We start from the raw sequence: 27,843 nt of genomic DNA on the forward strand, positions 1-27,843 counted from the left end.
TGGTAATGTCAAGATAAAAATCAATGGCGACGAAACTGAATGCGCCCAAGATTTCATTTTCCTTGATTCCAATATCAACCGCGATGCAGAATCGGCACTGAAATAAAATGCTGTATCGCACTCGGAAGAACCGCGATGCTTAGACTCGAGCAGGCCATAGTTTTTCCAATTACGGTTTTGAGAGTTGGACTCTCAGGAAATCAAAACGGCGAAAAATCGATGCGTTCGAGTTGTGGTGCTGGCGAAGACTGTAGAGAATCACCCTGACCGCCAGAACCACAAACAAGTCTTCGACCGTATAAAACCAGAAATTTCACTCGAAGCTAAAATCACAAGACTTAAACCGACATACGTTGGCCACGTCATGCGCGCTAATCGCTTAGAAACTTCGATTACGCTAAGTACGGTCAGCGGAAAAAGAAAAACTGGATGACCATGGACACGCTGGCTTGATACCAGCAAAAGCGACTCCAGCAGGACAATAGAGTGGCTTATAGAAGTCGTACATAATCGGAAATCGTGGAGAACATTCGCCTACGGAATCGCCAAGGATCGAACCCTAACTGAATCCTAACTAACCATCATCATCGGCCTTTTTTTCTTCTTTTTCCTGTTTAGCCTCCGGTAACTACCGGATAGATAATTCTTCAGAGGATGAATGAGGATGATATATGTATGAGTGTAAATGAAGTGTAGTCTTGTACATTCTCAGTTCGACCATTCCTGAGATGTGTGGTTAATTGAAACCCAACCACCAAAGAACACCGGTATTCACGATCTAGTATTCAAATCCGTGTAAAAATAACTGGCTTTACTAGGACTTGAACGCTGGAACTCTCTACTTCCAAATCAGCTGATTTGGGAAGACGCGTTAACCACTAGACCAACCCGGTGGGTTCTGCAAGCAGACCTGGATTTAATTAAGATAACTCATACGTTATTTTATTATTATTTGGAAAAATATAATTTTTAAAGACGACTGCCCATACTTTCCAAAATAAAACGAATTAAGTAATGCGCTTAGCTTTCTTTCGAGAGAAGACTACTTAAATTAACTGTTATTTTCATTATGTTCCTCAGTCAAGATAAATTTAATATTATTGCATGACAATGAGTAAGGAATCAACCGTTTTGTAATGATAATTTTAAACCTACCCGCGATTCATTTAATCATTTATAATAATTTAATGTTATAATGTCATTCTAATAATAAATGGACTTTCGCTGTAAAATTCAGTACGTAATCCAATTCGTACATTAGTTTTGTTAAATTTATGTTTTTTTTTTAATTCGATAAAATTTCTATTAAATGCTTTAACCGCTTCCAATTCTTGAATCAAATAATACATCTTGTTTTTAAACAGACTTCAAAGATGTAGAAGTTTCTCAATTCGACTCGTTCTACTCTTAAACATAACGATATAATCTTACACTTCCAAAGGATTCTATTTTAACGATTCACGTCGTTGAAAGAATTCTTCGGATAACTTAACATAATTTTAAGCTGTCTAAATAAACGATATTAAGATTTTCACATTATTGCTTAGTATCGGATTATTGAAGCGGAATGATAACCTGATGTCACGTTGATATTAAAAATATTTACAAGATAAAAATCAAGAAATTTAATTGAAAAACTTAGGGTAATAACACATAATTCCACATTCCTTAAGGAACCAAAACTAATAATGCTTCTTCAAGAACCATTTAAAATATAGATTTTTTAAGTTTGTGCACATCAAAAGGCATCTTAATATAAATAAAAGTCATTGTATGTAGTACGTGGGTGAGAATATGTTTGTACTATGTCTTCTGCTAAACCGCAGGACCGATTCCAACCAAACTTGGGAAGACTATTAGTAATTGAGAAAAAATACAACGGCTGTTAGACATCACTACCGCAACCGGGGTTGGGAAGGCAGGACTGGTGAAGGGTGAGAACCTTAAAACATTATGAAAGGTTAAAATTCTGAAAGTTTGGGTAATATTCTAGAATATTTTTGAACAATGTTGCACTTTGGATCAAAAAGGAAAGACAAAAATGTAGTTTAAAGGAAAGCATCATATTAGCCTAACTCGTCACAGTCTTGAACTCGGTTGTGTTAATTAATTAGATTAAATTAAATTGTACATATTTGTAGGTTACGTTAGTATACTTGCATAGTCACATCAGTTACTGTACTGTATATCGTTTGAAAGTTTAAAATACACATTGTCTCTTCAAACCCCTCGTGTTTTCATTCAAACCATACTACTGTAGAGTAAAAAACAGATTAGATTTGAAAGGTTAAATTCAACAAGAACGAATGCAAAAGGATATATTTATGATTGTTATGGAAAGTCAGTAACAGTTTTTGTAAAAAAAAAAAAAAAAAAGCCAGGCAACGTCGTGTATATAAGTTAGTATTTTAATAATTTTGTATTGACTACAAAAAAAATAAATTTAAAGAAAAACTTTAAAAGTTAACTCTTTTAATACAGATTTATTATTTTTTTCATGATCACATTTAAATCGGTTTAATTTTTTTGCTTTTTCACCAAAATCTTCAGTAAATTGAAAATGTTGACACTCTCAAGCTACAATCCTATAAGACTCTCCCCTGTTTTTCAGCTCTCCTATTCAATAAGACTCCAAGATAAATACACGAAGAAAAAAAGTATTTTAGATATTTATAAAACACGGATAACGGATGGATATTTAATATGAAATGATGAAAATGAATTCGGTTGCTTTAATAGATAGTATTATAATCACTCTCCATAAAAAAGGATGGTGCGTGGGTTTGTTTGTTTGTTATATGTGTTCGCGTTTTTATTTTAGCTGCAATTGGTGAAGAGTGGACCAATAGTGGTGCGACAGGAGGCTGCGCACAGCGCACGAACGATTCATTCGTTCGAACGATTTATATACTTCTTGATACGAACGATTTATCTAAAATTATATTTGCGTTTGAGCTGTGTTAAAAAATCACAACTCAAGAAACAACAATGTTCAGGATTCTGAAGCTTTCGTTGTAAACGTTTTTGTTGTTGTTACTACGCTAAATTCATGAACGTTATTTAGTAGTTACAATTGGCAATAACATTTAACAAAATCATGTAATGAAACATAAACCGTGTAACATTTTTGCGGCGGGCCGTAGGCCCCCGCGTGGGTTTGTTTGTTTGTTGTATATGCCCGCCTTTTTTCTAATATATAACTAACATACATTAATTAGGTTGCTAATCAATAAATTGGTATTCAAAATCGGTTTATTTAAGTTCACTATTTCTACGGAATTAAATATTTCCACCTACAGTTTTGTATTTGATATTACAAATATACCGACTAGGGCAATTTCAACCTTTCATAACACAAAATTGAACTAATTTGTAAACAGTTTGCGTCTTTAAGTATTCTCATTATATTGTAATTAAGAATAATGGGTTACCATTATTCTAAAAATATCAGTTAATATATCGCTAAAATATCAGTTTAATAAAAATTTAATTTACTAAGCGTTTGACACCGTTGGTATTAATACAATTGTATAAATTAAGTTTCCACTTACCAACAATTTAAAAAAGTGTAAATTCTACTACTTTTGGAGCTGTTACTTCATCTTTAGGAATTTTCTAAAAGATGTTAATTTAAATTCACATCAATAATCGTTTTTAAATTAAACTGTTATGTTCATAATAGTCGGTCGGTCGTCAAGAATAAAATTAATTCGTACCAAACATATAATAGTCGCGACATCTTACAAACATGACGTTACTCTTATTCGTACGTCAATAAGACATAAGAATTAATTTTAGTCTTGACGACCGATTATTATGAACATAACAGTTTAATTTTAAAAACGATTATCGATTTGAATTTAAATTAACATCCCTGAAGATGGAGTAACAGCTCCGAAAGTACTACGATTTACACTTTTTAAATTGTTGGTAAGTGGAAACTTAATTTATAAGATTAACAAAAATTATTTTAAGGTGCAATATCTTGCCTCAAAATAGATTACGGAAACATACACAAATTCAGATATTAGATTAAATAAGAATAAAATTAGGGTTTTTAAATCCGATTACGTATAATAAAAAAGGTTTATCGATGCGAATTTCATTTTTATTCGACCAAAAAATGTTTTCGACTTTAAATTAAGTGTAACTTAATAACGACTCGACCAATCTCCATAAATTTTTCACATGCACAACTTCAGATACGCTACTGCAGCATATCTAAATGTCAATGAAATCGATTCAGTGGTTTTGGAGATTTTCGAATCGCAAAACTGTAAATAATTAAATATATTACTTTGGTACTCCTACCTCAAAATGTAAAGAAAATTCACTTTCACCTCCGCTCCCCACCCCACCAGATAACCGAAAGTAATACCGCGTTTTTTTTTCAAAAGTAGGCAAAAAACCACAGTAATTGCTAAAATATATTAAACACTACAGTCAACGTAGTTGTGCGATTAAGAACTGATAACATGAATAAGGAGAAAGCTGTCATCGTTTGTCTATTGCAGCGCTTCTCTGCGTATAATACATATTTGTACCGCTTAAATTAACCGATAATGAATACAAAACTTATTCAAGCTTTACTACAACAGTTAAACGCTTCAAGGATATCAAATAATTGATCTGGTGAAACATGTCGATATTTTTGGTTTGGCTCCACAAATCACTTGGTTTTAGCAGCGGCTTCGAAACGTTACATAATAACATCATTTTAAATAATATTAAGTACTTTCGTATTTAAAAAATATTATCGCGTCATAAAAAAAGACAAACGGAACGTATGAATAGTCTTATCGATCAAAAACAATTACGTAATACTTGTGTAGGAATTGTTTATTACGTCAGCTGGTTATGAAGTTGCCTGTGCAGAAGTTATTCGTTGTTAGAACGAATTCATTGTGGTTAGTATGCATCGGTTCACCATTCACGCACAGCATTCAAGGACTACATCAAAGCTTTTAAAAGGCTATATTCAACGTGACCAGATCAGCGTTTTACTGACAGATTAATGCGGTTATCTTCCTGATAAACACGTGAAATGTAATATTTTTCTAGTTCTTTTTTTCTTTCTGATTTACATTCTAATCTTTTTTTTTAATTTTATTATTATCTACGTAATACATTCCGATCGTATAAGTTCTTTTTTCACAGTCGGTGGTGAGTAGTGTTAGTTAAAGTTTCAAAAACGAGTTTGAGCCGTAAAATTAATACAAAACTAAAGACTTTAAAAAAAAAGACAAAAAAGCAGAATCTTCTTCACAAACCTATAATTTTAAGATACACATTAACAATCATTTTGATAAACATATGATATTCTTTTTGACGTATTTTTTACGCTTAACCCTAAAATACATTGTACACTATACACAAAACCTATTCCGAAGACAGTAACTGTCCACTTTATTAAAAAATTGGAGGATCGGAGGATCCTATCTCACTTTCAAATGAAATAAGTTTAATTTTTTTCTTTTTTTTTGGCAAAAAACATTTTCGTGTTATCATCGCCCGGAAAAGAAAAATATGAAACATAAAAAAAAAATATAAACTCAAATAAGACAACAAAATAAAAATGTAAGGTAGAATTTTAAAAACAAAATTAAAACTTAAACTAAAATACTAAAAACAAAGACAAAATAAAAACTTAACTAAAATGTTAAATAAAATATATACTAATAAGTTTAAATGAAGTGCAGCAAAAAATTTTTACGTGTAATTTAATAGGCGTACAAGGAAGTCATGTGGTGTTCACATCAGATATTTTACGGCAAAGAAATGAGATTTCAACCGTTTGTTCACGGTCGGTAAAGTATAACCAGCAACAAACCGCTCCTTCGGTACCGTAATAACTAAGATTTTCCATTAGTATTAAATGTAGAAACCACTTCTATGCTTTTCCAAGAAAGAATACCACGTATTTGCATAAGGAATCCTGAATTTCAGAAAAATAATATATGTTAACTTTTGAGAACAGGTTTTAGTGCGCTTATTAATTGAACAGTTACGGGGTTAGATACTAATTATGACAGCAAAATAAGTAGGCAGATATCGGATAAAAAACATGTAAATCTGAACATTACATATCCCAAACATTAACAGCATCGGTATGATAAAACCGAATTAAAGAAAAGCGGCCTATAAGTGGTGAGAAATCTCAATCTGTTAAACTTTCGAGTTGGATAACACGTGAGGAAGTCTTAATAGCAGGAATGAAGAAATTAAGCTACGACCTAATAAATATAGCGTACAATATTTCTCATTAATTGATTTCAAGTCTAATGCACAATGTTTATCCCAGTACAGTATTACTACAATTAAAATTAAATGTAGGACAAAAAAATTATGGTCGTAATATAAAAGATGTATCAGACAACAAATACAAAAAAAAGCATCGAAAAAATAATAAATGTAATAAATAATAAAATAAATAGATTATTATATATCTAAATAATAATAACATCGAAAAAAATTCATTGAACTATTATTAATCGATATTATTCTTAAACTAGTCAAACTCTTATCTCTAAGAGGAAAATGACGACTAAGATGAAGCCTATTTTTCAGAAAGAAAATGCAATAATAATTCTATATAATGCAATATCATTATAATAATCATATATAATATCATTATAATTCAAAGAGTCACGCGTTAAGCTCGCGTGAATGTTTTCTAAAAGTTATTCAGAGATAATTAATTTTACAGTTCAAATACGGATTCATCTTTCTTTTTTTAATAAATAAAAGAAACAGAAATCCGATTAAAATCACGTTTTGCAAAGATTTTCGTAATTAAAAATGATGTAAGCATTATATATATATATATATATATATATATATATATATATAAATCATCTGAAAGAGAAAGCTAAATTATTCATTAAAACTACAGCTATGCAACGTGATGCACAGCATATACCCTAGATGGGGAACTTGCGGCCTTGAGGCCGCAGCGGCTTCCGTGAATTTCTGTGCTGCCTTCATCAAATCTAGCTCTTTTAATAATTATACAAATTACAACAATTTGAAAATTAATAGAATTAAATAAAGAACGGTATGAATGTAAGTTTCGGTGACAACTGGTGGTAATAGCCAACTGTATATTTCAAATGTTAGAACGCCACTTAGTGCAAAACGGTAACACTACTATTTTCACGTATAATAAAAGCACGTAGCGACATCTCGTGCATTGGTCTTAGCAACTCATAGAAAGCCTTGCTTGTCATTCGTCTATCTTGTAACATGTTTGCAGGCCTGGTCAACTCTACAGGTCAACATACAGGGGAACGGTGAGGGATGAAGGGCAGTGCGGAAAAAGTATGTTATGATTTTTGTAATAATAAGTTAAGTTAACCCACCGGGTTGGTCTAGTGGTGAAAGCGTCTTCGCAAATCAACTGATTTCGAAGTCGAGAGTTCCAACGTTCAAGTCCTAGTAAAGGCAGTTACTTTTATACGGATTTGAATACTAGATCGTGGATACCAGTGCTCTTTGGTGGTTGGGTTTCAATTAACCACACGTTTCAGAAATGTGTGGTTAAACTGTATAAGACTACACTTCACTTACACTCATATATATCATCCTTATTCATCCTATGAAGTAATACCTGACGGTAATTCTGGGAGGCTAAACAGGAAAAAAGTAATTAGTTAAGTTAAATAAAAATAAATAAGTTAGTTGTTATAATTTTTGTTTTTCTGGTTTTAAATTATGTATTTTTATAAAATTTTGATATGTCTTTAATAATAAAAAAAAGTAATATTTTGTAATTGTTTTTCCTGCTATATTACGTACATATTGTAAATCAGCAGGTTTATTTCATATTCTGACAAATTTCGTCGCCTTTAAATACACTTTCTCTAATTTTCCGTCCTTTATGGGCTGAGAATTAGAAAAATGTATTTAAAGTGTTTTGAAATTTGTTACATATGAAATAATCTTTTTTTTTTAAGAGGTGGACGAACCCCATTTACGGGCATTTAGGCATTGTTGGACTCGCTAACAGGTTCCGCAAGATGGTATTAGGTGCGTATGTATGCCTGCGCACTACCGACTAAACCTTCACCCATGGCTAACCACCCCTCCTGGAATCTCTCTGATATGGTATTACTTCTGGAGGAGGGTATAACGCCCACACACACAATCAGACACCACTAACGTACGTGAAAACCCATACAATGAACACACCCGAGGAAACAAGCAACAACCAAAAACATCACACAGACACACCTCTATCAGAAAGGAAAAACATACAAGAAAAGTAAAGGAAACCCAGAGCAATCACAAACAAAAATCACTCTCACACTCCTCACAACCAGCAAGATACACAAAATACCATATACAGCCGATATCGTTGCTCCGAAGACGCAGAGAGCACACACCATCGGGCTTTGGGGGGGGTGCCCGCGGCCTCATCGCAGCAAGGCGACCTCCAGATGTTCAGGAAACCCCCTAGGCGCTCAGCGGTAAGTCTGTCCTGCCCGGCACCCTCCGGCAAAAAAAATATACATGTCCTCCTCTGTACATTCAGGACATAGATCCGAAAACTCTCGACAGAATCTGGACAAATACGATCTGTATCCTCCATGGCCTATCAGGAACTGCGTTAAACTGTATCCCAACAGGCCATGGGTTCTCCTACACCAGCTCCTGATTCCTCTGATTAAGCAGTACGTCCATCGTTCCTTAGTTCCTCTGTCCCAACCAACGCTCTTGCCAGATTACCATTAACTCTTCTGTGATCTCAGCCGTTAATCACATTTTATCCGCAGGCAGCAAAGATCCCTGTTCTCGAAGTCTTTTCTTTTGCACGATTATCAAATCTGTATGCATAAACCCCGCCTGGGCTTCGGCCGCTTCTTTGGAGACTGCGATGTGCGGATATCATCCTTAAACAGCTTCTTCTATGCAATGCCTCTAATTTGCCTAAGCAATTGGCATATCCAATTACACTGGCCCATATGTCGATCCCATATAGCATCGTAGAGTATGCTGTCTCGGCCAGCAACCTCCTCCGCAATTAGGAAGGAGATCAGTTATCAGCCTCATAGTCCTTGCCTTACTTGCAGCCTCTATGGTCTGGGTTCCAAACCTCAACCAATCTTACATCCACCCAAAGATCAAGGTATTTTATCGCCGATCTTGAGATGATCCTTCTGTTTTCAAGTGTGAACTTCAATACCGGTTTCTTTTTCACAAAGATGCAGAATAAGACTACCGCTGCCATCTAGCGGCCTAAGCATGAACGAATCTGTACATGCCTGAAGTATAAGTACCTACTTTTCCCCCTCTGCCCTGCACCCCTCAGCGTTCCCCTGTATGTTATGGAGTTGGCGATCTGTAGTTATCTGTGCGTGCTTGTAACAATCTCGTCTCGTATTGCTACCGGCCATTGTGAAAATCTAGTTGCTATTGTTTTACTAGAACACGGTTTTATTTTATTTCTAGCAATTATACGCTTTATTAAAGATATTATTTGATATTCGTTTTTCCTCCATCATGTCAAATTGCAAGAGAAGAAAATTAAATGAAGAAAACAGAACGTTTAATGTAGAGTGGTAGTTATCTTTACTTCTGTGAAAGAAAAAATGGTGCATTTATTGTGCAATACAGTTTTAACTACTTTGAAAAAGCGAATGCAAATGAACACTATTTGACTCGTAAAGAACATAAATATTTCAATTTAGAAGGTGAATCGTGACAAGTTGCACTTCAAAGATTGAAAAATGAAAAGCGTTATCAACAGGCGAAAATCCAGAAAAAGTTGACAAATACAAACAATCGCCTCTCAAGAAAAACTATAACAGATCGACAGCACGAATTAGCTCAAAATGTACAGAGAAACTTCGTACAATTATACAAAATGAAGATGTTTTTTTTTTTCAGTAGCTTTAGATGAAAGCACTAGTAAAACTGCCTAGGCGCAAGTTTTATGTTTTATTTGTGCTGTAACTAAAGATTTTCAGTGTTACGAAGAACTTCTTGCGCTGGGTACACTAAATGGAAGAATTCGCGGAGTTGACATTTTCGAAAACTTCAGAGAAGTATGTCATCGATTACAATTAAATGTCAGTAATTTATGTCAGTGTCACCGATGGCGCACCTTCCATGACAGGTAGTAAAGAAGGATTCGTTGTTTTATTAAAACAGGAAAACTTAAACTTGAAAAAATTGATAACATTTCTTTGCATTTCGCATCAGCAAAATCCACCATTTTGCAAGACGCTCTGGATAGAACTATTGCGATTGTCAACTATGTTCGCGTAAATTCAATGGGTCATCCTGAATTTCGGCAGATGCTAACTTTAGAAGAAGAAACGTACAGCGTTGATCTACCGTACTACTGCGATGTTCGCTGGCTATCAACAGGACAGGTTTTGATAAAAGTTTTAACTTTACGACGACAAATTTTAAACTTATATCGAGAACAAGGAAAACTACGTGATCTATCAGATGAAGCATTTTGCAGAAACATTACATTTTTGTCTGATATCATGGCAAAACAAAACAATTTAAATATTTTCCCGCAAGGTAAAACGAAGCACATATAAGAAATGTGACAAAAGGCCCAAGCGTTTCGAAAAAATTAACATTTTTCAAAACATTGCTCTCTCGCTCAGATATATCTGCAGAACACTTCCCGGAGCTAGCAAAAATTTTGAATGAGTAGAAATGTGAAAATAAAATATTCGATGAATGTCCTGGATTCTTCTACTTTATTATTTTTATTTGAAGCGTTGTTTAAATATGTAGTCTTTTATTAAAAAAAATAATTAAAGATTAATGTTATAACAAATTATTAACCTTATGTGAATACAAAAATATTTAATATTACAACTTTTTATGTTAAATAATAAATAAATTAATTAATGGGTTTTTTGTATTATTTCTACATAATGCAATAAATCGATAAAACTAAAGTAATTTCACAAAAGTCGCATTTATATGTACATCAACTTACGCGGACTCTATTACTGCCTAATTTAAATGTGGCCTCAAACGGTTAAAAGGTTCCCCACCGCTGGTATATACCATAGAGACAACTCGGCTTACTTACTAGATCACTAAGTAGTATCAATTCTTTATGACGTAATTAAAATTCTGTATAACAAAAAAATATATATATATTCTTCTTTTTATCTTTTATCGACATTCTATCACTGCTTTACGTAATTGGCTCTTATTAATTAATAAATCACAACCAATTTCTTTTTCTATTTTAAATTATCCCTTTCTTTAACCTTCATATTTTACACGCAAATCTGACATTTCTCGAGAACCTAACTCAATTCTATCTCCATCTTCCAACAAAACTTCTTAGAAGCACCTTGCTTTTCTCCTTTTTCTATAAAGATCACTGGGTACACGCATCCTTTCTTTCAATAGTCTCTTCCTGATACAGATGCAATCCTTTAATTGATCTTACTTTTCTTTAATTAAAATATTAAATAACTTTATCGTATACGATATATTAAAATCATTCTCTAAATCATATGTCCCCTTTCCGTGCTAGGAAATTTTTTTTATTAGATAATTAAGTAAGTTGAAGCGCGGTACACCTACAACTATTCCTCGACTAAACGGGGGAAGATATAGATTGTAGTAAATAAAACACACTTTCAAGCAGAGTGTAGATAAAAGGTTTAAATAAAATCTAAATCTAAAAGTATGTCCTATTATAAAATTTAAAATATCGTGCGTTTCAAATTGAATATCGCGGTTTTAAAGTTATGCAATATTTATTAACGTTTACTTACATAGATAAATTTTACGTGAAATGAAAGAGCAATTCAATTAGTTTTCCTATAAGTGTTCAATGTGGGCACCGATCGTCACACGGCAAACATTTAGCCGAAAGAAGAGTTCATCTCGTACTTTAATCAGCAAGTCCGGAGTAACTGATGAGACAGCTGCTTAATCCTGTGTCTCAAGTAGGTTAAGTCAGCTGATAACGGTGGCACATAAACTTGATCCTTTATAAACCCTCAAAGAAAAAAATATCGCACGGAATCAGATCCGGCACACGTGAAGGCCACGGCAAACAAGCCCTACCATCTGGTCCCCGGCGACCGATCCAGCGGTCAGGAAGAACTTCATTCAACCGATCACGTACAACGTTATGCCAGTGAGGAAGGGCACCCCATTTAGTCGCCGAATAAAATTCTGCAGTTCGTGATGCAGTCGGGGAAAGAGTCATAGTTGTAGCATAACAAGATAGTTCATTCCAGACACACTTGCTTTCGCAAAAAAGAACGGGCCGTAAACTTACCGTCGGGATACGGCATAAAAAACATTCAGTTTTGGTGAGTCTCGTTCACACAGCGATGTTTCATGTGAAAGTTTTCATCGTCGCGGTACATCGTTTCATTTGTGAAGCTAGAAAACAAAGTATAATCTGTAGGCTTTAGAGGTTGTAACAGCTGTAAACGATACGGAAGCAATTGTAAGTGTTTCCTTAAAACCCTCCACACAGACGTCACTGGAGTCTCTAATTCGCGGCTAGCCTTCCTAACAGATTTCTGATTACGCACAAAAGATTCTCTAACTCGTTCAACATTGTCTTCGGAAACACTCCAAGTCGTCCTGTACTCTTCCCTGTACAAATACAGCTGGTGGTTTCAAACTGTTTATACCATCTACGAATGTTATTGTCACTCGGGGAATCACAACGGATTACATTGAACGGAAATTATAGGTTTACACTTTGCAAACTGCAAACCACAGAACGCTTTCTATCGGGGAGTCACCATCTTTTCTAATAGCGCTTTCAAACGGAAGATACAGGAAACAGTTTATGAGCTTGCACACAGCTAAAACTGTTTGAGTTTCTCTTTTATTTTGTGTAAAATTAATTAATGTGCGTGAAACTATTACGTAGCTTTAAAATCCCGATATTCATTTTGAAACACACGGTATTTTATTAAGGATATATTTTTCTCAGGAAATTCAAACAAGAAAAAATAGCTGGTGAAAAAATTAAATGTGAAGAATTTTTTTTTTTTGGGGGTTTACAAAATCTAATACTCTTTTCATTAAAGTTTATTTCAAATTTCTAGCAGGTAATTTAAATTTTTCTTACGGATAAAACTTTACGTTTTATATTCTAATTCACATCCGGAAAAATTACGGAACGGTGAAAATGAGACAGCAGGAGGGAAAGACAAAAAAAAACGGAATGAAAGTACAACAAAACAAGGATACGATTGGTTTTTAAGAGAGGAAAACATTAATACATGCAATATTTACATTAATGCGTAAAATGGATCGGTGGAAAAATAAAACTTACATTGAATATACCCCGATCACATACCCAAGTGTATAACACAGAAATTCTATAAAGGATTTTGCCATTGTACTTTTTCAAATGAATAAAATAGCTTACTTGGACCGCACAATATTTTCCAAGTTAACAACTTAGAGATTTTTGGGAAGAGAAAAAATACCAGACACAGCCATAGGATATCTACAATTGATGAAGGATTAAGCTAAATGGAAATGAAGAGATTAAAGCTGGAAACTGTCAAAAGGTGTTGGCCATCAATTCGATACTGAATAGAAAATGATATATATATATTGAAAATAAATCTCTGTGTGTGTGTTCGCGCGCACGCACACACGCACAGAAATTTGACCGATATTTGTTCCAAAAATGTATTACACTTTGAAGAAATGTGACAGAATATCTCCTTCAAGATTAAACAAGGGGAAAATATGCGAACTTAGCGTGGAGGAAAATTTTTTATTTACCAACCAGTACGGTAATGTAATCTTTACGTGATGTCAGCAGTCTTCGGATATCATTCAAAAAAAATGTTTAAATAAAAATTTATAAACGGATACCAAATATATTTGGTATCCGATTAACTACATCGTACGTCCTCAGTTATCTGTTTTATAAATTCCTATCGTTGTCTTCATATACTACAGTTTAAATACTGTAAATGAAGATTATTATTTCTCTATTAGCAAATCGACTAAACCATATGCCACAAATCTCCTCTCTTCATCCAACTCCTCTTCGCTTTGCAATTTATCAACCTTGTTATTTTCAAAAACCTCCTGTATCTGTAAATGAAGATGAAACTGTAAATGAAGATTATTATTTCTCTATTAGCAAATCGACTAAACCATATGCCACAAATCTCCTCTCTTCATCCAACTCCTCTTCGCTTTGCAATTTATCAACCTTGTTATTTTCAAAAGCCTCCTGTATCACTGCATTTCAAAGACTTTGGGCTTTTTTCCTATTGATCGTGTTTTACTACCGGGATTTAAATATCAAACGTACTTAGTGAACGAAAGCCTTCCGTGCTTGTACCAGTTTCCTTTTGAATTCTACTCACTAGGTAGAATCCTATGCAAATTTTACAACTTCTGTCTGTCTTTAACGAGATAAATTTAATTATTAATAGTCATATATGTTTTAATAGTTGACGGGGTGCGCCACCCAATTTAGTGTTGACAGGTGGGCGGTGGGACAAGCAAGCGAGTGGTGTATGATACCACGCTTTTAGGTTACCTCTAGGAGCTAGTTGGTAAACTAGGTCGCTGGTCGCTAAACTGTTTCGAGGCTCAGTAGCCGTTTGTGGCACAGACATTAGTGGCACACACCACGGATAGTGGCCGGAGAAATACAAAGCAAACCAATTTCAACCAAAAAAACCCTGTTCCTCATTATCTTTCTTTCTATCGTATTCGATTATCTTTGTTTTATTCTAATTTATTTTCAAAGCAAATTTCTCACCTAGCAATAAATTCATAATATTCAGAATTTCTTAGGTTTGAAGTAGAATAATTTTGTTAAACGACTAATAAATGCGTAAATTCTATCAACTGTATTTAATTTTTACAAATTCATAACATTTTTCTGTTAAGTTTTATTTAAATAATAAAAGTTAATTTTTTTGTTTTCCATAGTCTTTATTAAGTAGATTTTCTCAGAATTAAATTCTCTACAAGCTTTGACAATAAAATGTACGCATTTATTACTCGTTTAACAAAGTTATTGTATTTCAAACGTAAAAAAAAAAGTGTTTTTCGTTACTGAAATTTTCTGCTTTACTTTGGATATCTTGAAAATTACGGGAGATACATTTCTGGAACCTGTTTATTCGATTTTTCAGATTAAAAGACATAAGAAACCGTCAAGTTTATCCGTAATATAACGTTTTAATATTTTCAGTATCAGTTCATTTCACCGGGGAAACTGAAATCCGGGCGAAATTTTTCGCTAGCCGTAATTCGATAACAAAGCGTTTTCGGATTTATGTTTGTATGAATTTTTTTCCTTATTTCAAGCTCTTGAACCAGTTCCCAAATTATGTTCCTTTCCTCTGAATAACCATGTATTTTTTTTTTTTCAATTAAAAAACACATTCATTAATTTTTATATATGATCGCGAACTTATAATTAAGTTTCCATTATGACTTTGGTTTTATATATTGCATTTCCTTAAAAAGAGTCAATTTAGGAAAGAAAAAAGTAGTTGACCTCGAATCTTCTGCGATACTCTACGAAGAATCCGTGTATATCGCACGCGTTTGGATGTTTCACATGCGCATACACGTGAGACCATTTAATTTTTTTTAACTCTAATACTCATTTTAGTAATTAACTTTTGCATCAATTTCATATTCGCTTAAAGATTAATATTTCTAAAACAGCAGCTCGAAATTTCACTCGCTTTACACTGAATAAAGTACATTTAAAATGCGAGTATTAATAAAACGTACAATAAAAAACTGTCCAATTCTTTTTTTATTTTCGATTTCTTGAAGTCGGTGCCAAATTATTAATAAACAAACAACCAACCATCAACTAACTAGTCTTTAATTTGGAGCCCGATTAAAGAAGTCAATATTTTACAAAAATAAATAGTATTAAGTTTTATTTTCATTTTGGTTTTTGAAGTCGATTTTAAAGTTTAATTTTTATAGACTTATAAAAACCGTGGCCGGTATAAAAGAATATTAGTTCGAGGAAACACGGAATGTGAGAAACTTTTTTCTTGATAAAAATAAGAAAAATGAAAAAAACAAAAACAAAATTAGGCCTCAAGTAATTACACATGAAAGTGAGCTAGACTGTCCGAAATACTAATTACTCTTTTACTTTGAAGATTTCCGACTAATCTTTTTTCAAGTTCGAATAAAATACTTTCAACATCAAAACGATTTCAGGTTGCATACTTATACAATATAGAAACAAGCAATATCAGAAATTATAATACACAAATTGAAAAAATATCTTCAAATTTTCTAAAAAAAAAACATTTGTAGAGATGTTATCTGTAAGAAATTTATACAAACTACAACATAAAAACAATCAACTTATAACCTAAGAAACAGAGTCATCGAAATCGATGCATTTCGTCCTGTTACGGACCAAACATACACAATAAAAATCATACGAATTGAATTGATAACCTGCTCTTTTTTGAAACCTATTAAAAAGTGTTTTATTTTCTTAATATTTTCGTAAAGAAATGCTCCTAAAGATGCTAAAAAATGAAAATAAAATATATTTTGACAATTTTTTTTAAGTGAACATTTCTAATAAACATATATTACTGTAGAATATAGATATTTCTAAAAAACAAATATCTGTATATTCTACATAAAAAAAAAACATCAAAATTTTATTAAAATGAATAATTTTTTATTAAAAACTCAGTTTTTGAGAAATTCAGCTTTGAAGATTTGCAATTTTAATTATAGAAGCATTAATTCATTAAATAATTTATAAAAATTACGTACTCTACCAAGAGTAGATTTTTTAATGGTCTGAAGAAATTACAACTAACCATTACAAAGTCAATCCTAAAAAAAAATATTTTTGACCTAAAAAATTGAAAATTAATTTATAAAAAGTATTTCGTAAGACAATACTAGGTAACAAAAAATAGCAAAAATGTTAAAATTTTACGCGACAATAAAAATTTGCGTAAAACAATTTTTGAAAATTAAATTTTTAAATTTAACAATTAAAAAATAATAATTTAAATATAAGCAATGTTTAATAAAAATGTAAAAATAAAATAAAATTTTATAAAAAAAAAAAAATATATATATATCAATAAAACATACTATTTAAGATTCACCAAAATCCTCTGAACAGTTTTTAATAATTCCCTTTTAAAATTTTACAAAATTAGGTGGCATCATGGAAAAGTGAATAACTTTTTCCGCTTGGGTTAGTTTTTTGAATAATTTGAAGGGGTTACCTGTTTATAACATTCAGTAAAATCTATATTTATTCATAAACCTCTATTCACTTCTTTTTCCTGGATATGTCTGGAGTTTAAAAGCAGTAGGTGTCACAGTAGACCATAAGTCACTAGACAAAGGACTCAAGCTGATGGAAATCACAATAAGTTTTATGAATAATGCAACAGTTCTGTCAATTTTATCAAAACGTGTCTTCTGATAACGTTAGTAAATACTTAACCAAATAAAGCCTTTATAATTGTTATTATACTACGCTGCAGGATTTAGTTATCATTGAGACAATACAATAACTTCCTTGAAATTTTAAGGAAATTTCAAAAGGTAATTGTACAACTTAAATGAATAGATATTAACAATAAATATATCCTGCAAATACCTAAGCATCACTATCGATAAATAATAGAAACTTACAAACATTAGATAACTACAACAACAGCATCGAAAAACAGGATGTACTATGTGACAACAAGATTAAGAAAAAGAATTGCGAACAGTATCATACCTGAGATTATGGACCAGAAAAGATAGCAAAAGAATGTGGTAATAAATTAAGTAATGATGAAACGGTGAAGAAAGTCATAAAATTATTCTTTCTTCTGTATTATTTTCTTGTTTCTTTGTTCTTATATTTCCAATACGGTGAAACACATAAGGAAAAAAAAGAAGTCACGTTAAACATTATTTAAAAAGAGATTTCCTGCCGATCAGATACTTCAAAAAGAGTGGTGTTAATATATAAAAACGATGGATTATAAAAGAAAGGAGGATAGTACTTAACATAAAGACTGAAGGCAACCGGAAGAGGATGTCGAGACGAGGATGAAATGGATAAGTATGGAAGTGGAGCCATGCAAAAACCTGTTATCTGACATTAACTACCCAAATATATTACAAAATTTCAAATATCTAGTTCTGTGACCTTGATTACATAACAATATCCCATTTAAACTTTATACAAATCTTAAGGAACAAGATAAAAATAAAATTGCTAAAATTTTTAACATTTAATTTTGCTTATCTATTTATCATTTATTTTACAAACTTATTTATTTAAATTTTATTAATAATCAAGTGAATCATACACATAATACTTAAGTAAATTTTACATAATACTATTCTTTCTAATTTCCATTTTCTAATCGGTAATTTCTTTTACACGACTAATTTGAATAAGAATGTAAAAATGTACACTTATTCCAAAGCTGGAATAAGTATAATTAAAAAAAAAACAAGTTTGGTTTAAAATGGTACTGGATATTCATTCTAAAGGTTCTGGCATTAAATATGAACCAAATCCAGAACTAAAATATGGTATTTCCAGATGGTGTAAATTTTCATTACACATTTTCTCTAATAGGTCATCGATCACCAAAGGAATCTATTCATAAAAAGTTACTTCCAACTTCAAAAATATAGGAAAAGTGAGTGTAAAAATTTTTATTTTATAAACTCCTATTTACCAGTCTCAAATTTTATTTTAATATAATTCTTATCTGATACGATAAATCCAGTATACACTCTTCAGGCCAATCCAAATTCAAAAATAAATTTGATGTTATACATTATGAACCCCTACTTGTTAAATTATTAAATGTAATGCTAAGTTTTTCTCTTTCCAAAATGTAAAGGATAAGTGAAGGCCATATTTAAAATCTTAGAAGTTCACTGAAACATGCTTTTTTTAATCCAAATTACCAAACTGGTTTTTATGTAAATTATTTCTCATTCCATTGTTATTCTATGTGAATATATTGTAATAATAACTTTACTTGGAAATAAATTTCTATGTTAATTTGCATTAAAAGTAAAAAATAATAAATCTTCCTTTTAATTATTCAAATAAATTTAGAAGAAATTCACAAGAATTAAATTAACATGAACACAACAATTGGCATGAAAACAGCTTTAAAAAAATTTACTTGAGTGAACAGATAATTCTGAATGCAACATTAAAATACACCACAAAACTGAAACAAAAAGGATATATCATGAACTATATTACAATAATAGAGTGATTTTTTTTTCTATTACTAAAAAGTGCTAATAAAAAACAGAATGCTTTATAAAATTAACATGAACACAACAATTGGCATGAAAACAGCTTTAAAAAAATTTACTTGAGTGAACAGATAATTCTGAATGCAACATTAAAATACACCACAAAACTGAAACAAAAAGGATATATCATGAACTATATTACAATAATAGAGTGATTTTTTTTTCTATTACTAAAAAGTGCTAATAAAAAACAGAATGCTTTATCAAATCAACAAAAAAGAAAAATGTCAAAATTAAAGGAAATAAACTGTTTTTTATCAGTACAAAAACAATATGAAGTTAAACATTTTTAATAAAAAAAACAAAAAAAAATGAAACAAAATAAACTGTTTTTTATCAGTACAAAAGCAATATGAAGTTAAACTTTTTTTAATAAATAAAAAAACAATTATTTTCAATACAAAATTATGAAATGTGCATCTAAGTCTTTTTAAAGCTATCACTCAGAGTTCTTTTGTAGGCACGCTGCTACCCATGACTTTAAGTTGGGTAACAGCACTACAGTTAATTAGGAATCTAAACTCTTGAAGTTGAGATTTCCAACGTTCACATTCTAGTAAAGGCAGTTACTTTTATACAGATTTGAATACTAGATTGTGGATACCGGTGTTCTTTGGTGGTTAGGTTTCAATTAACCACACATCTCGAAATGGTCGACCTGAGACAGTACAAGACTACAATTTCACTTATACTCATACACATCATCTTAAGTAATACCTGACGGTGATTCCCAAGCTAAACAGGATGAAAAAAAAGATAATTATTAGGAAACTACTTTAGAGTATGGTTAACATATGTAGTAATTTATATTGTGTTTGTAATTTTTTTTTTTTTTGACTGTTGTTTTGTGGATTTTTGAGCTATATAAAATTTGAATGAAGTATTAACAGGATGCATATAAACTCATTTCCTCTGGGACAATTAGCTAAGGTTGATTACAATATTATCGGTAGTACTTGTGCTTTTTAAATAACTTAGTGAATATGAATTCAGTCTGTCTAATTAGTAAATTCAGTGAAATCAATGCAGTTTAATTTTGTGTATATCTGGTTATGTTTAACTATATCTGTGCTTTGTTAAATTGTCATGTAAACTTTTGTATGCGATTTTGAAAAGCAACACAGAAATCAAAATCATTTTTATTCTAAAAATGTTTTTAATTTTTTGGGAATATCGATTAGTGTACTTTCTGTCACTAGACCATTTTTTTACTTTATTTCACATAATTTCTGTATGTGCAGGCATTTTACTGTTATCATGGGCCAGCTATTTTACTCTGTTAAATATAATTTTTAATTATAGTTAATTTACTCGGGTATATATATCAAATGATGCAAAATGTTTGAAAATGCACACAAATTGAATCACAGATAGGCAGGATATTAAGATAGCAATATGGCAGCAGATGGACAATGGGCAAAATCATTGAAATGCAAAGAAATCAAATAATCATAGAAAGGAAACACTGAATAACATAGTTTGAATTAATAAGATTATATTTGCTTTTATCTAATTGGAAAGGAAATATTTCACCGTGGATCAAACGCGGACAATGACAACTCCTCATTAATTCATTCCTAGAGCACTTAACAGAACACCAAACTAACAACTATAGTTTTCTTACACCGTTAATTGGAAACAATTATGACTTAAAAAGTCATTTGATCGACTTAATAATTATGATGGTTTACAAACATTAAATATTTGTGATTTATATTCATCATAACTAAAATTATAACAATGTTTTGATTGACCATATGAGAAAATAAATAAATCCTGCTTCACTAAGAAACAGCAACATGAGTACGTCATATCACATTTCTGCTGTCTATGAAAATATGACCCCTAAATGAAATACACTTACAGTATTCAAATTTGTATAACATTAATTAACGTTACTTGAATTTGAACCTTTATCCTGCAGCACTACGAACCACACATCAGCAATGACAAACAGATAATGGTGTAATGTGAAATTAATTAACATTATGAATGATTCTTTTTTTGCAAACCAATATCAGAGATTTAAATAAATATTGTAAATACTACAATCTGAAAATTCTATCAAAAATGTAATTGGAATCTGATAATAATTGAATCTAGTTGACAGACAAATAAACAATATAAGCTGTTAACCTGAAACAATCAAAACATAAATTATAAGAAACGTGGTTTTTTGTCTTATCTATAACAACAGTTCTCAAAAATATTAAGAATGATTTTCATAATTAAAGAAGTGAAATGTGAACATATTCTTGAATAAAGTTTACTTACTTGATAACCTGACGATCCAGTTTCAAAATAAAATTACCTCAAAATAAGAGTCATTGTCACACTCACTACGTTTATAAACAAACACATTTGTTTAAATTTGTAAAAGATAAACGAACATGTGCACAGCAAACGTACTGTTGTACAGAGACATTAAACACTGATTACAGAGACGCGCTTATTACTACTAAAGTTTATTACACAACCTCCAATTGAATGCTAACTTCAACCGTCACGTTTGTAAACAACGTGACAATCAGCTGTTTACTGTGGGCGCTCTCGTTCGTATAAACAATAGATAGAACTGCGCGTGCGTTCTAAACTTCCCTGTGAACTACTATTTATCTCTTGAAATCGTGTAAAAAATAACATTCTGTAGATAAAATTTACCTTAACATCTTGATAAAATAAAAACTAATGCAATTGTAAAAAATTGTATAAAATTATTATGCTTAATAAGAGGGTTATAAAGGAGGAGGATGATGTAGAAGAGCTTATAAATAAAAAAGAAAAACCGACCACGTATTTAAATGATTATAAACAACCAAAGATTGATCCTGAACTTGACAAAAAATATCGCAAAATAAACGAGATAAAAGGAATGGGAACTACAAAGAAACTATCGGAAGTAGAAAAAATACCTTTTGACTTTTTTATACAACCAAAAGCAATATCTCAGCCTTTTAAAATGGTTGTTGATGCAGCAAAGGTAAAATGTTTTAAGAAAAAATTCTGTATACATTTTCAATTTAAGTAAACTATTAGATAAAAAAAAATATACATTTTATTCAACGAATACTCTACAAATAATTAACACATTGTAAAAACGAACATAGGAAGGGTAAATTCTTTATTGAATATAAGTGTATTCTATGAATCTTTGTTTTTAAAATGATAGCATTAGATTAAGAAAAGTACCTGTAAATTCATTCAAACCCAGTTTGATTAGTGCTGCTCAATAAAATGTCATTATTCAAGAAACGGCAACTTTACTCAGATTGTACTAAAATCATTTACATAAATACCATGATAATCTGTGCAAAATAGTTATTGATTGTGACAATGATTTTCAACATTCAAATACATTTGAATGTTATTGCTTGAGATATTTTAATGTAGTGGAACCATCAGATTGTAAAAGGAGCCAAATTATTATAGCTTACCATCTTATTTAGAGCCAAAATATTTTTTTTTTACTTAAATAATAGGTCTATTCCTACTAATGTACTATTACGAATAAATCTTACATTTGTATATAAAATACTTTTTTACGCTTTGTTTGGATTAATAATTGCATATTTAGATTTCTGCAAATAATTTTTTAAAAAACAATTGTTAGAAAAAATTATCATAAGAATGAAAAGTTCTAACCAAAAAATTATAAATAATCGTTTCTTGGTACATTATTATTAACTCATGGGTGAAATTTGATGGGTTGCAGCAATCTTCTGTTATGGATTGCAACACAGGAAATTCATGAATGTCTTGGGTATGCAAGAATACAGTAAAGAGCAGCCTCATCAATGTACAAATTATATGAAAGGGTAAATAAATAAGCCTGGAGATTAATAAGAATTTAATATAGGATATATATAAAAAGAAACTAATTAAAAATATTAGATCAAATTTTTTAAAACTATGACAGATAAAAAGGGCAGTTATTTCATTCATTGTGAATCATAATGTAGCAATAATAACTTTATTCATATATGTATATTAGAAGAGATAAGTGAATAAATTAAACTACATTATTTTTATGGCTTGAAAATAGATAACTTACAAAAATTTACAAGTCTAGCTACCTATTGATCTTTTTCATTAGAATTGTTAATCATACTGGTTTCAATATTACTGTAATAAACACATGTTAGTGTTAATAGTCAAACTGAATTGCTGATTGGTGCACTACTACTATTTGTATTATAACTTCCAAATACATTTGTATAAGGAAAAAAGCATGAACATGATAACGTCATATAATAAATGGCAGGCAATTCATAAATTCTATGCTTTCTTCCATTTCTCTTTGTTTTAATCATACAACTATGATTAAATGCTATCAAAACTTTTGGTTTATGTTTGCATTTCTAGAAATGTTTTCTGTAGCCAAGAACTTACTAAATCTACAGCAATATTCTAAGTATTCAAAAGCAATACTTATCATCCAGCTTATTGTTTAATATAAATTAACTACAGATAAAAATAATATATACAGTGCTAATTAATTATTAATTTAGGCCTAATGATGATTTAATTATTATAGTAATTACACACTGTATATTTCAACAAAAGTGTACCATAATCAATAAAAATATGATTTATAACGCAAAACTAGAAAAAAATAACAGTAATCTGAGTTTTTTATTCAAAATTTTGTATTAGAGCTCATGTAAAACTGTGTAAAAGTAAGATCACCAGGAGCATATTGTTTTACTCAATTTTGACTGCACAAGTAGAACACTGGAGATTATGGGTTGTTTATGCAATTTTCTAAACTGTTTTTTCAACTAATTTCACCAAAAACTGCCATGCAAGATGTGTTACTTCAGTAATTTTTTAAACAAAAGAAAATTAAATATTTTAAATAAAAACAAAGTCTATGATTATCCAGATAGAATAAATCTAAGAAAACCTGTAACACTTAATGATTTTGCAAAGTAAAAGTAATCAGACAGGCTAAAAATAACTGCACACTATTACTACTTGTCAATTTGCTTATCTTGAACTTCTCAAATAAATCTTAACTCTTAGCCAAATATTGCAACAGTGATGCATAAATATTACTTTTCTTACCTCTTTCAAAAATGTAGTACATTTATAGCATTTTTAAAACACTTACCAACCTTATTCATTGCTCTACAAAATAAATAATTAAACCATAGAGCCCTAGAAAACATTATCAATTTACGTTGCCAAATTGTTTTTGGTAGACAGTATCCAAAAATACTTATTACTACTGTCAATATGTTACTTTATTATTGACATAAAAGTTTACTTTTTTTATTACTTTTGATTTTGTTCTCATTCATTAACTTCTTAATATTTTTACATGAAATATAAAACATTGTATTATTTGTTTTGTAAGAGATCATTTCAGTTTTGTTGTAATAGATTCTAAGCGTTTTTACATGAAAGGTGTTTTTTATCAAAGACTATACGACTGACTCTTCTTTTGAAGGTCACTACTATTATCTTTTAACTTTGCCTTTGTCAATTATGGAAACCTGTTTAGATTAATGAACAGTGTAAAAAATTCATTCAAATAATAGTGAACAACTGTCATTATTGAAAAATAAGAAACTGTTTAGAAAGTAAGCAGATCTTTTTGTGAGCATGAATTTGCTACGTCAAAAAAACTGAGCAACATTTATAAAGAAAACGGAAATTATCCATTTCCATTTTTATTAAAATAATTTTTTTTGTATGAGAGCAGTTTCCATCATTTTACAGCTTCCTGACGCACATGAACCTTTAATTATTTATATAGTGTTTATTAATTTACATAGTAATAACAGACTTGCGCCCTCTTATATCCCAAATCCCAATTCCTGTAGAGGAAGACAACACCTTGTGGTGTTTCTGATCAACCCCCACAATGAGCTTTAACGGAAGTCGTCTTGTTGACCCTCCAACTGATTGCACATCACAGTCACCAGCCAGGCGTCAGTAGGGATCCCACCGATGCAAATGCCTCAGTAATTAATAACGCTCAACCTTTGCCTTCCCTGCATGCTTCTTTCAGGCATCTTCTCTCTTCTGTCCTACTTTGTTGTCCTCAGTACTAGCTAACTGAGTTTGTGGAAGCAGAAACCCCGAGCCAGTTCCAGTACTTTAATTTAACTAGTTAAGAATGACTGTAAATGTCATGACTTTGTATAATGAGTCGAAATTCAGCACAAAATCATACCACACAAAATTTGTTGATCACAACGTTAATTTAAACCTAATTTTCCCCTTAGATTGAATAAATACACTATGAATAAATCATCTTGACTATAACTTGGCTTCTGGTCTGGTTCACCAGGAACGAATACAGACCTGCCGCCTCCAATTACAGCTCCATCGCAGGATTTATCACATTTAAAAAGTCAATTCATTCTTGGGAGTGTGGATACCATCCTACCAATTACGACACAAGTTATTAACTTTAATTAAATCTAACTGGGGCTTGATGCCAAGTACGCCTACCTTCAGCCAATCAAGCACCCAGATGGGTCCGTAGCCACCTGGGGAACTATTCTATATAATCAGACTCCTCAGCTGATCTTTGCAGGGCAAGAAACATAAGGAAGCCACCCACTATTAACCATTCTCTATAGGTTTTCCAATTAACTCGCAGATCCAGAAAAGAATCTATTCTTCCAAGTTCCCTATTAACTCTGGAACATTTAGACTTGTACCTACATCCTTTTAACAGTTGCTAGATGATAAATAAATTTTTTAGCAAGTGAAAAATGCCATGCCTGATTGGGACTGAAAGGTCGAGATGTTACAACTCTGCCATGGAGATTAACATTATGTTACCATAAAGTAAGCAGCTCCTAATGATTTTTAAGTAAATAAAAATTACGTTTTGCACAAAAAGTTAATACATTTATTACACTGCAAAACCATTCAGAATATACATATTGTGCTTATAATTTAAATCTGCAACATTTTCATGAAAATTACAGACCAATTTTAATAGTATAATAGGTTGAACTCCCCTCAATTTCATTGATACTGTACATAGTCTGGAATATTTAATCTCTTCTTCTTGCATCAAATGTTTAATAACTAAATCTCTTTATAGATTTATCTGTTTATTATGTTTCTAAATAGTCATTCAATCATTGATATAATTTACAACTTTATATTCATCTCTCTACTTCTAGTAGATTATAGCTTTTTCAGTTAATTTCGCTCTAGTATTTTAGTTTTAAATCTAAATGTGAATTTTGTTTTCTTGATTTTTTATCAACAGTCTAAAAATGTTGGATCTTATGCTTGAACACTACTGTTCTTATCATTTGATGTGGAGAGAGTGAATGACTACAGTGATTGTTTAAGGTTAATGTTGCAACATTTTTTACTGCTTTATTATTGTAAATAATTTTGTGTTAGGCTAAAAATTAAAGGTAGTCTTCTACTCATCTCAGGGCTGACATGCTAACTGGAATGTAATTATACACTATTGTAATTGAAATGCTAGTGTATTAAAAAATTTTAACATTGACTGACTTTTTATGTGTAAAAGTATAAGATTTATAATTTTTTGCTCACTGTTAATGTACTTTTTTTTATTTGTTTAACCTCCAGGACTACCGTTAGGTATTGCTTCAGAGGATGAGGTGAATGGTTTGTAGCGTGTGTAAAAATGCCATGCCTGACCGGGATGGCATCAAAAAAATGGTATCAGGTTTTTAGCAAATCTTTATGTTTCAGGGTCCAACTTGTTCATTTACATAAAACCATATGTTTTTTGTATGTATGTAAATATGTGTGTCGCACTGGTTTTTAGCCTTGATCTCAGTTTTGACCAAATCAATGTCCTTCAAATTTGGCATAAATATTTCTACATATTAATCAATTTTTGTATAGGTATAAAGGATAACATGAAAAAAAATGATTTCAATTTTCTTCAGAGGCGCTTTAGAAAAAAATTTACTTTGGCAAATTTCTGACTTAATTGCATATATAAATAATAATAATAAGCACATCATGCGCTGTTACTATACAATAACTAGATTGGGAAATGGCATGACTGTGTACAGGGTGCTTTGTATCAACAGTTCATACATAAATTCCCACAGTACTCAAACCAACAAATTGCGGACCAAAAGCGGGTCATTGAGAAAAACAACTGGATCCTGATGCTCACGCTAGATAAAATAAAGAATGAAGTCAGAGAAACATTGAACCAAAGAAGTGAGCAAGATCAACCAATAGCACAAGAACGGGGAAGGCTAACACCAAATATTGTCAATGATGACAGCAGCGATAATGAGAATACAATAAGTGATCGCACCACAAACGCTAGTCAGCAGTCTCCACAGAATATACTGAGAAATATAAATCAAAATGACTCGGTAGAAGAAGTAAGAGAAGAATTCCAAAGATCCCTAATGGAATACAGTGACCAGGCACCCCGACAATGACCACGATTACATAAATTGGTGTATCGAAAGAATACCTCAACTAATACACATGATAAATAAAGGAATTGAACATAAAATATCAGAAATAATAGAAGCAGCAGAAACTAATAGAATAAGTTTAGAAGAAATAAATGACTTAATCTACTGTGGG

The 27,843-nt window shown here is 31.2% G+C and overlaps 2 protein-coding genes across 5 annotated transcripts in view; one reads left to right on the plus strand and one right to left on the minus strand.

Annotated features, from left to right (window-relative positions):
- tim (timeless) overlaps positions 1 to 21,779 on the minus strand; it is a 170,669-nt gene extending 148,890 nt beyond the window's left edge. For 2 of the 3 annotated variants that reach the window (XR_012755077.1, XM_075355573.1), the window contains exon 1: positions 21,559 to 21,779. The gene's annotated coding sequence lies outside the window, so the exon portion shown is untranslated. Of the gene's footprint in view, positions 1 to 4,311; positions 4,458 to 21,558 lie in introns of those variants that run through there. The other variant, XM_075355574.1, reaches the window with a different exon arrangement.
- LOC142318912 (uncharacterized) overlaps positions 7,131 to 27,843 on the plus strand; it is a 33,736-nt gene continuing 13,023 nt past the window's right edge. Inside the window, exon 1 of one of the 2 annotated variants that reach the window (XM_075355576.1) lies at positions 7,131 to 7,317. In XM_075355576.1, coding sequence (XP_075211691.1) covers positions 7,297 to 7,317 — 21 coding nt within the window. In that variant the 5' untranslated portion in view covers positions 7,131 to 7,296. Of the gene's footprint in view, positions 7,318 to 22,270; positions 22,397 to 27,843 lie in introns of those variants that run through there. The other variant, XM_075355577.1, reaches the window with a different exon arrangement.

The sequence above is a fragment of the Lycorma delicatula genome, chromosome 2 (assembly GCF_047948215.1).
Source record: "Lycorma delicatula isolate Av1 chromosome 2, ASM4794821v1, whole genome shotgun sequence".
Lineage (NCBI taxonomy): Eukaryota > Metazoa > Arthropoda > Insecta > Hemiptera > Fulgoridae > Lycorma > Lycorma delicatula.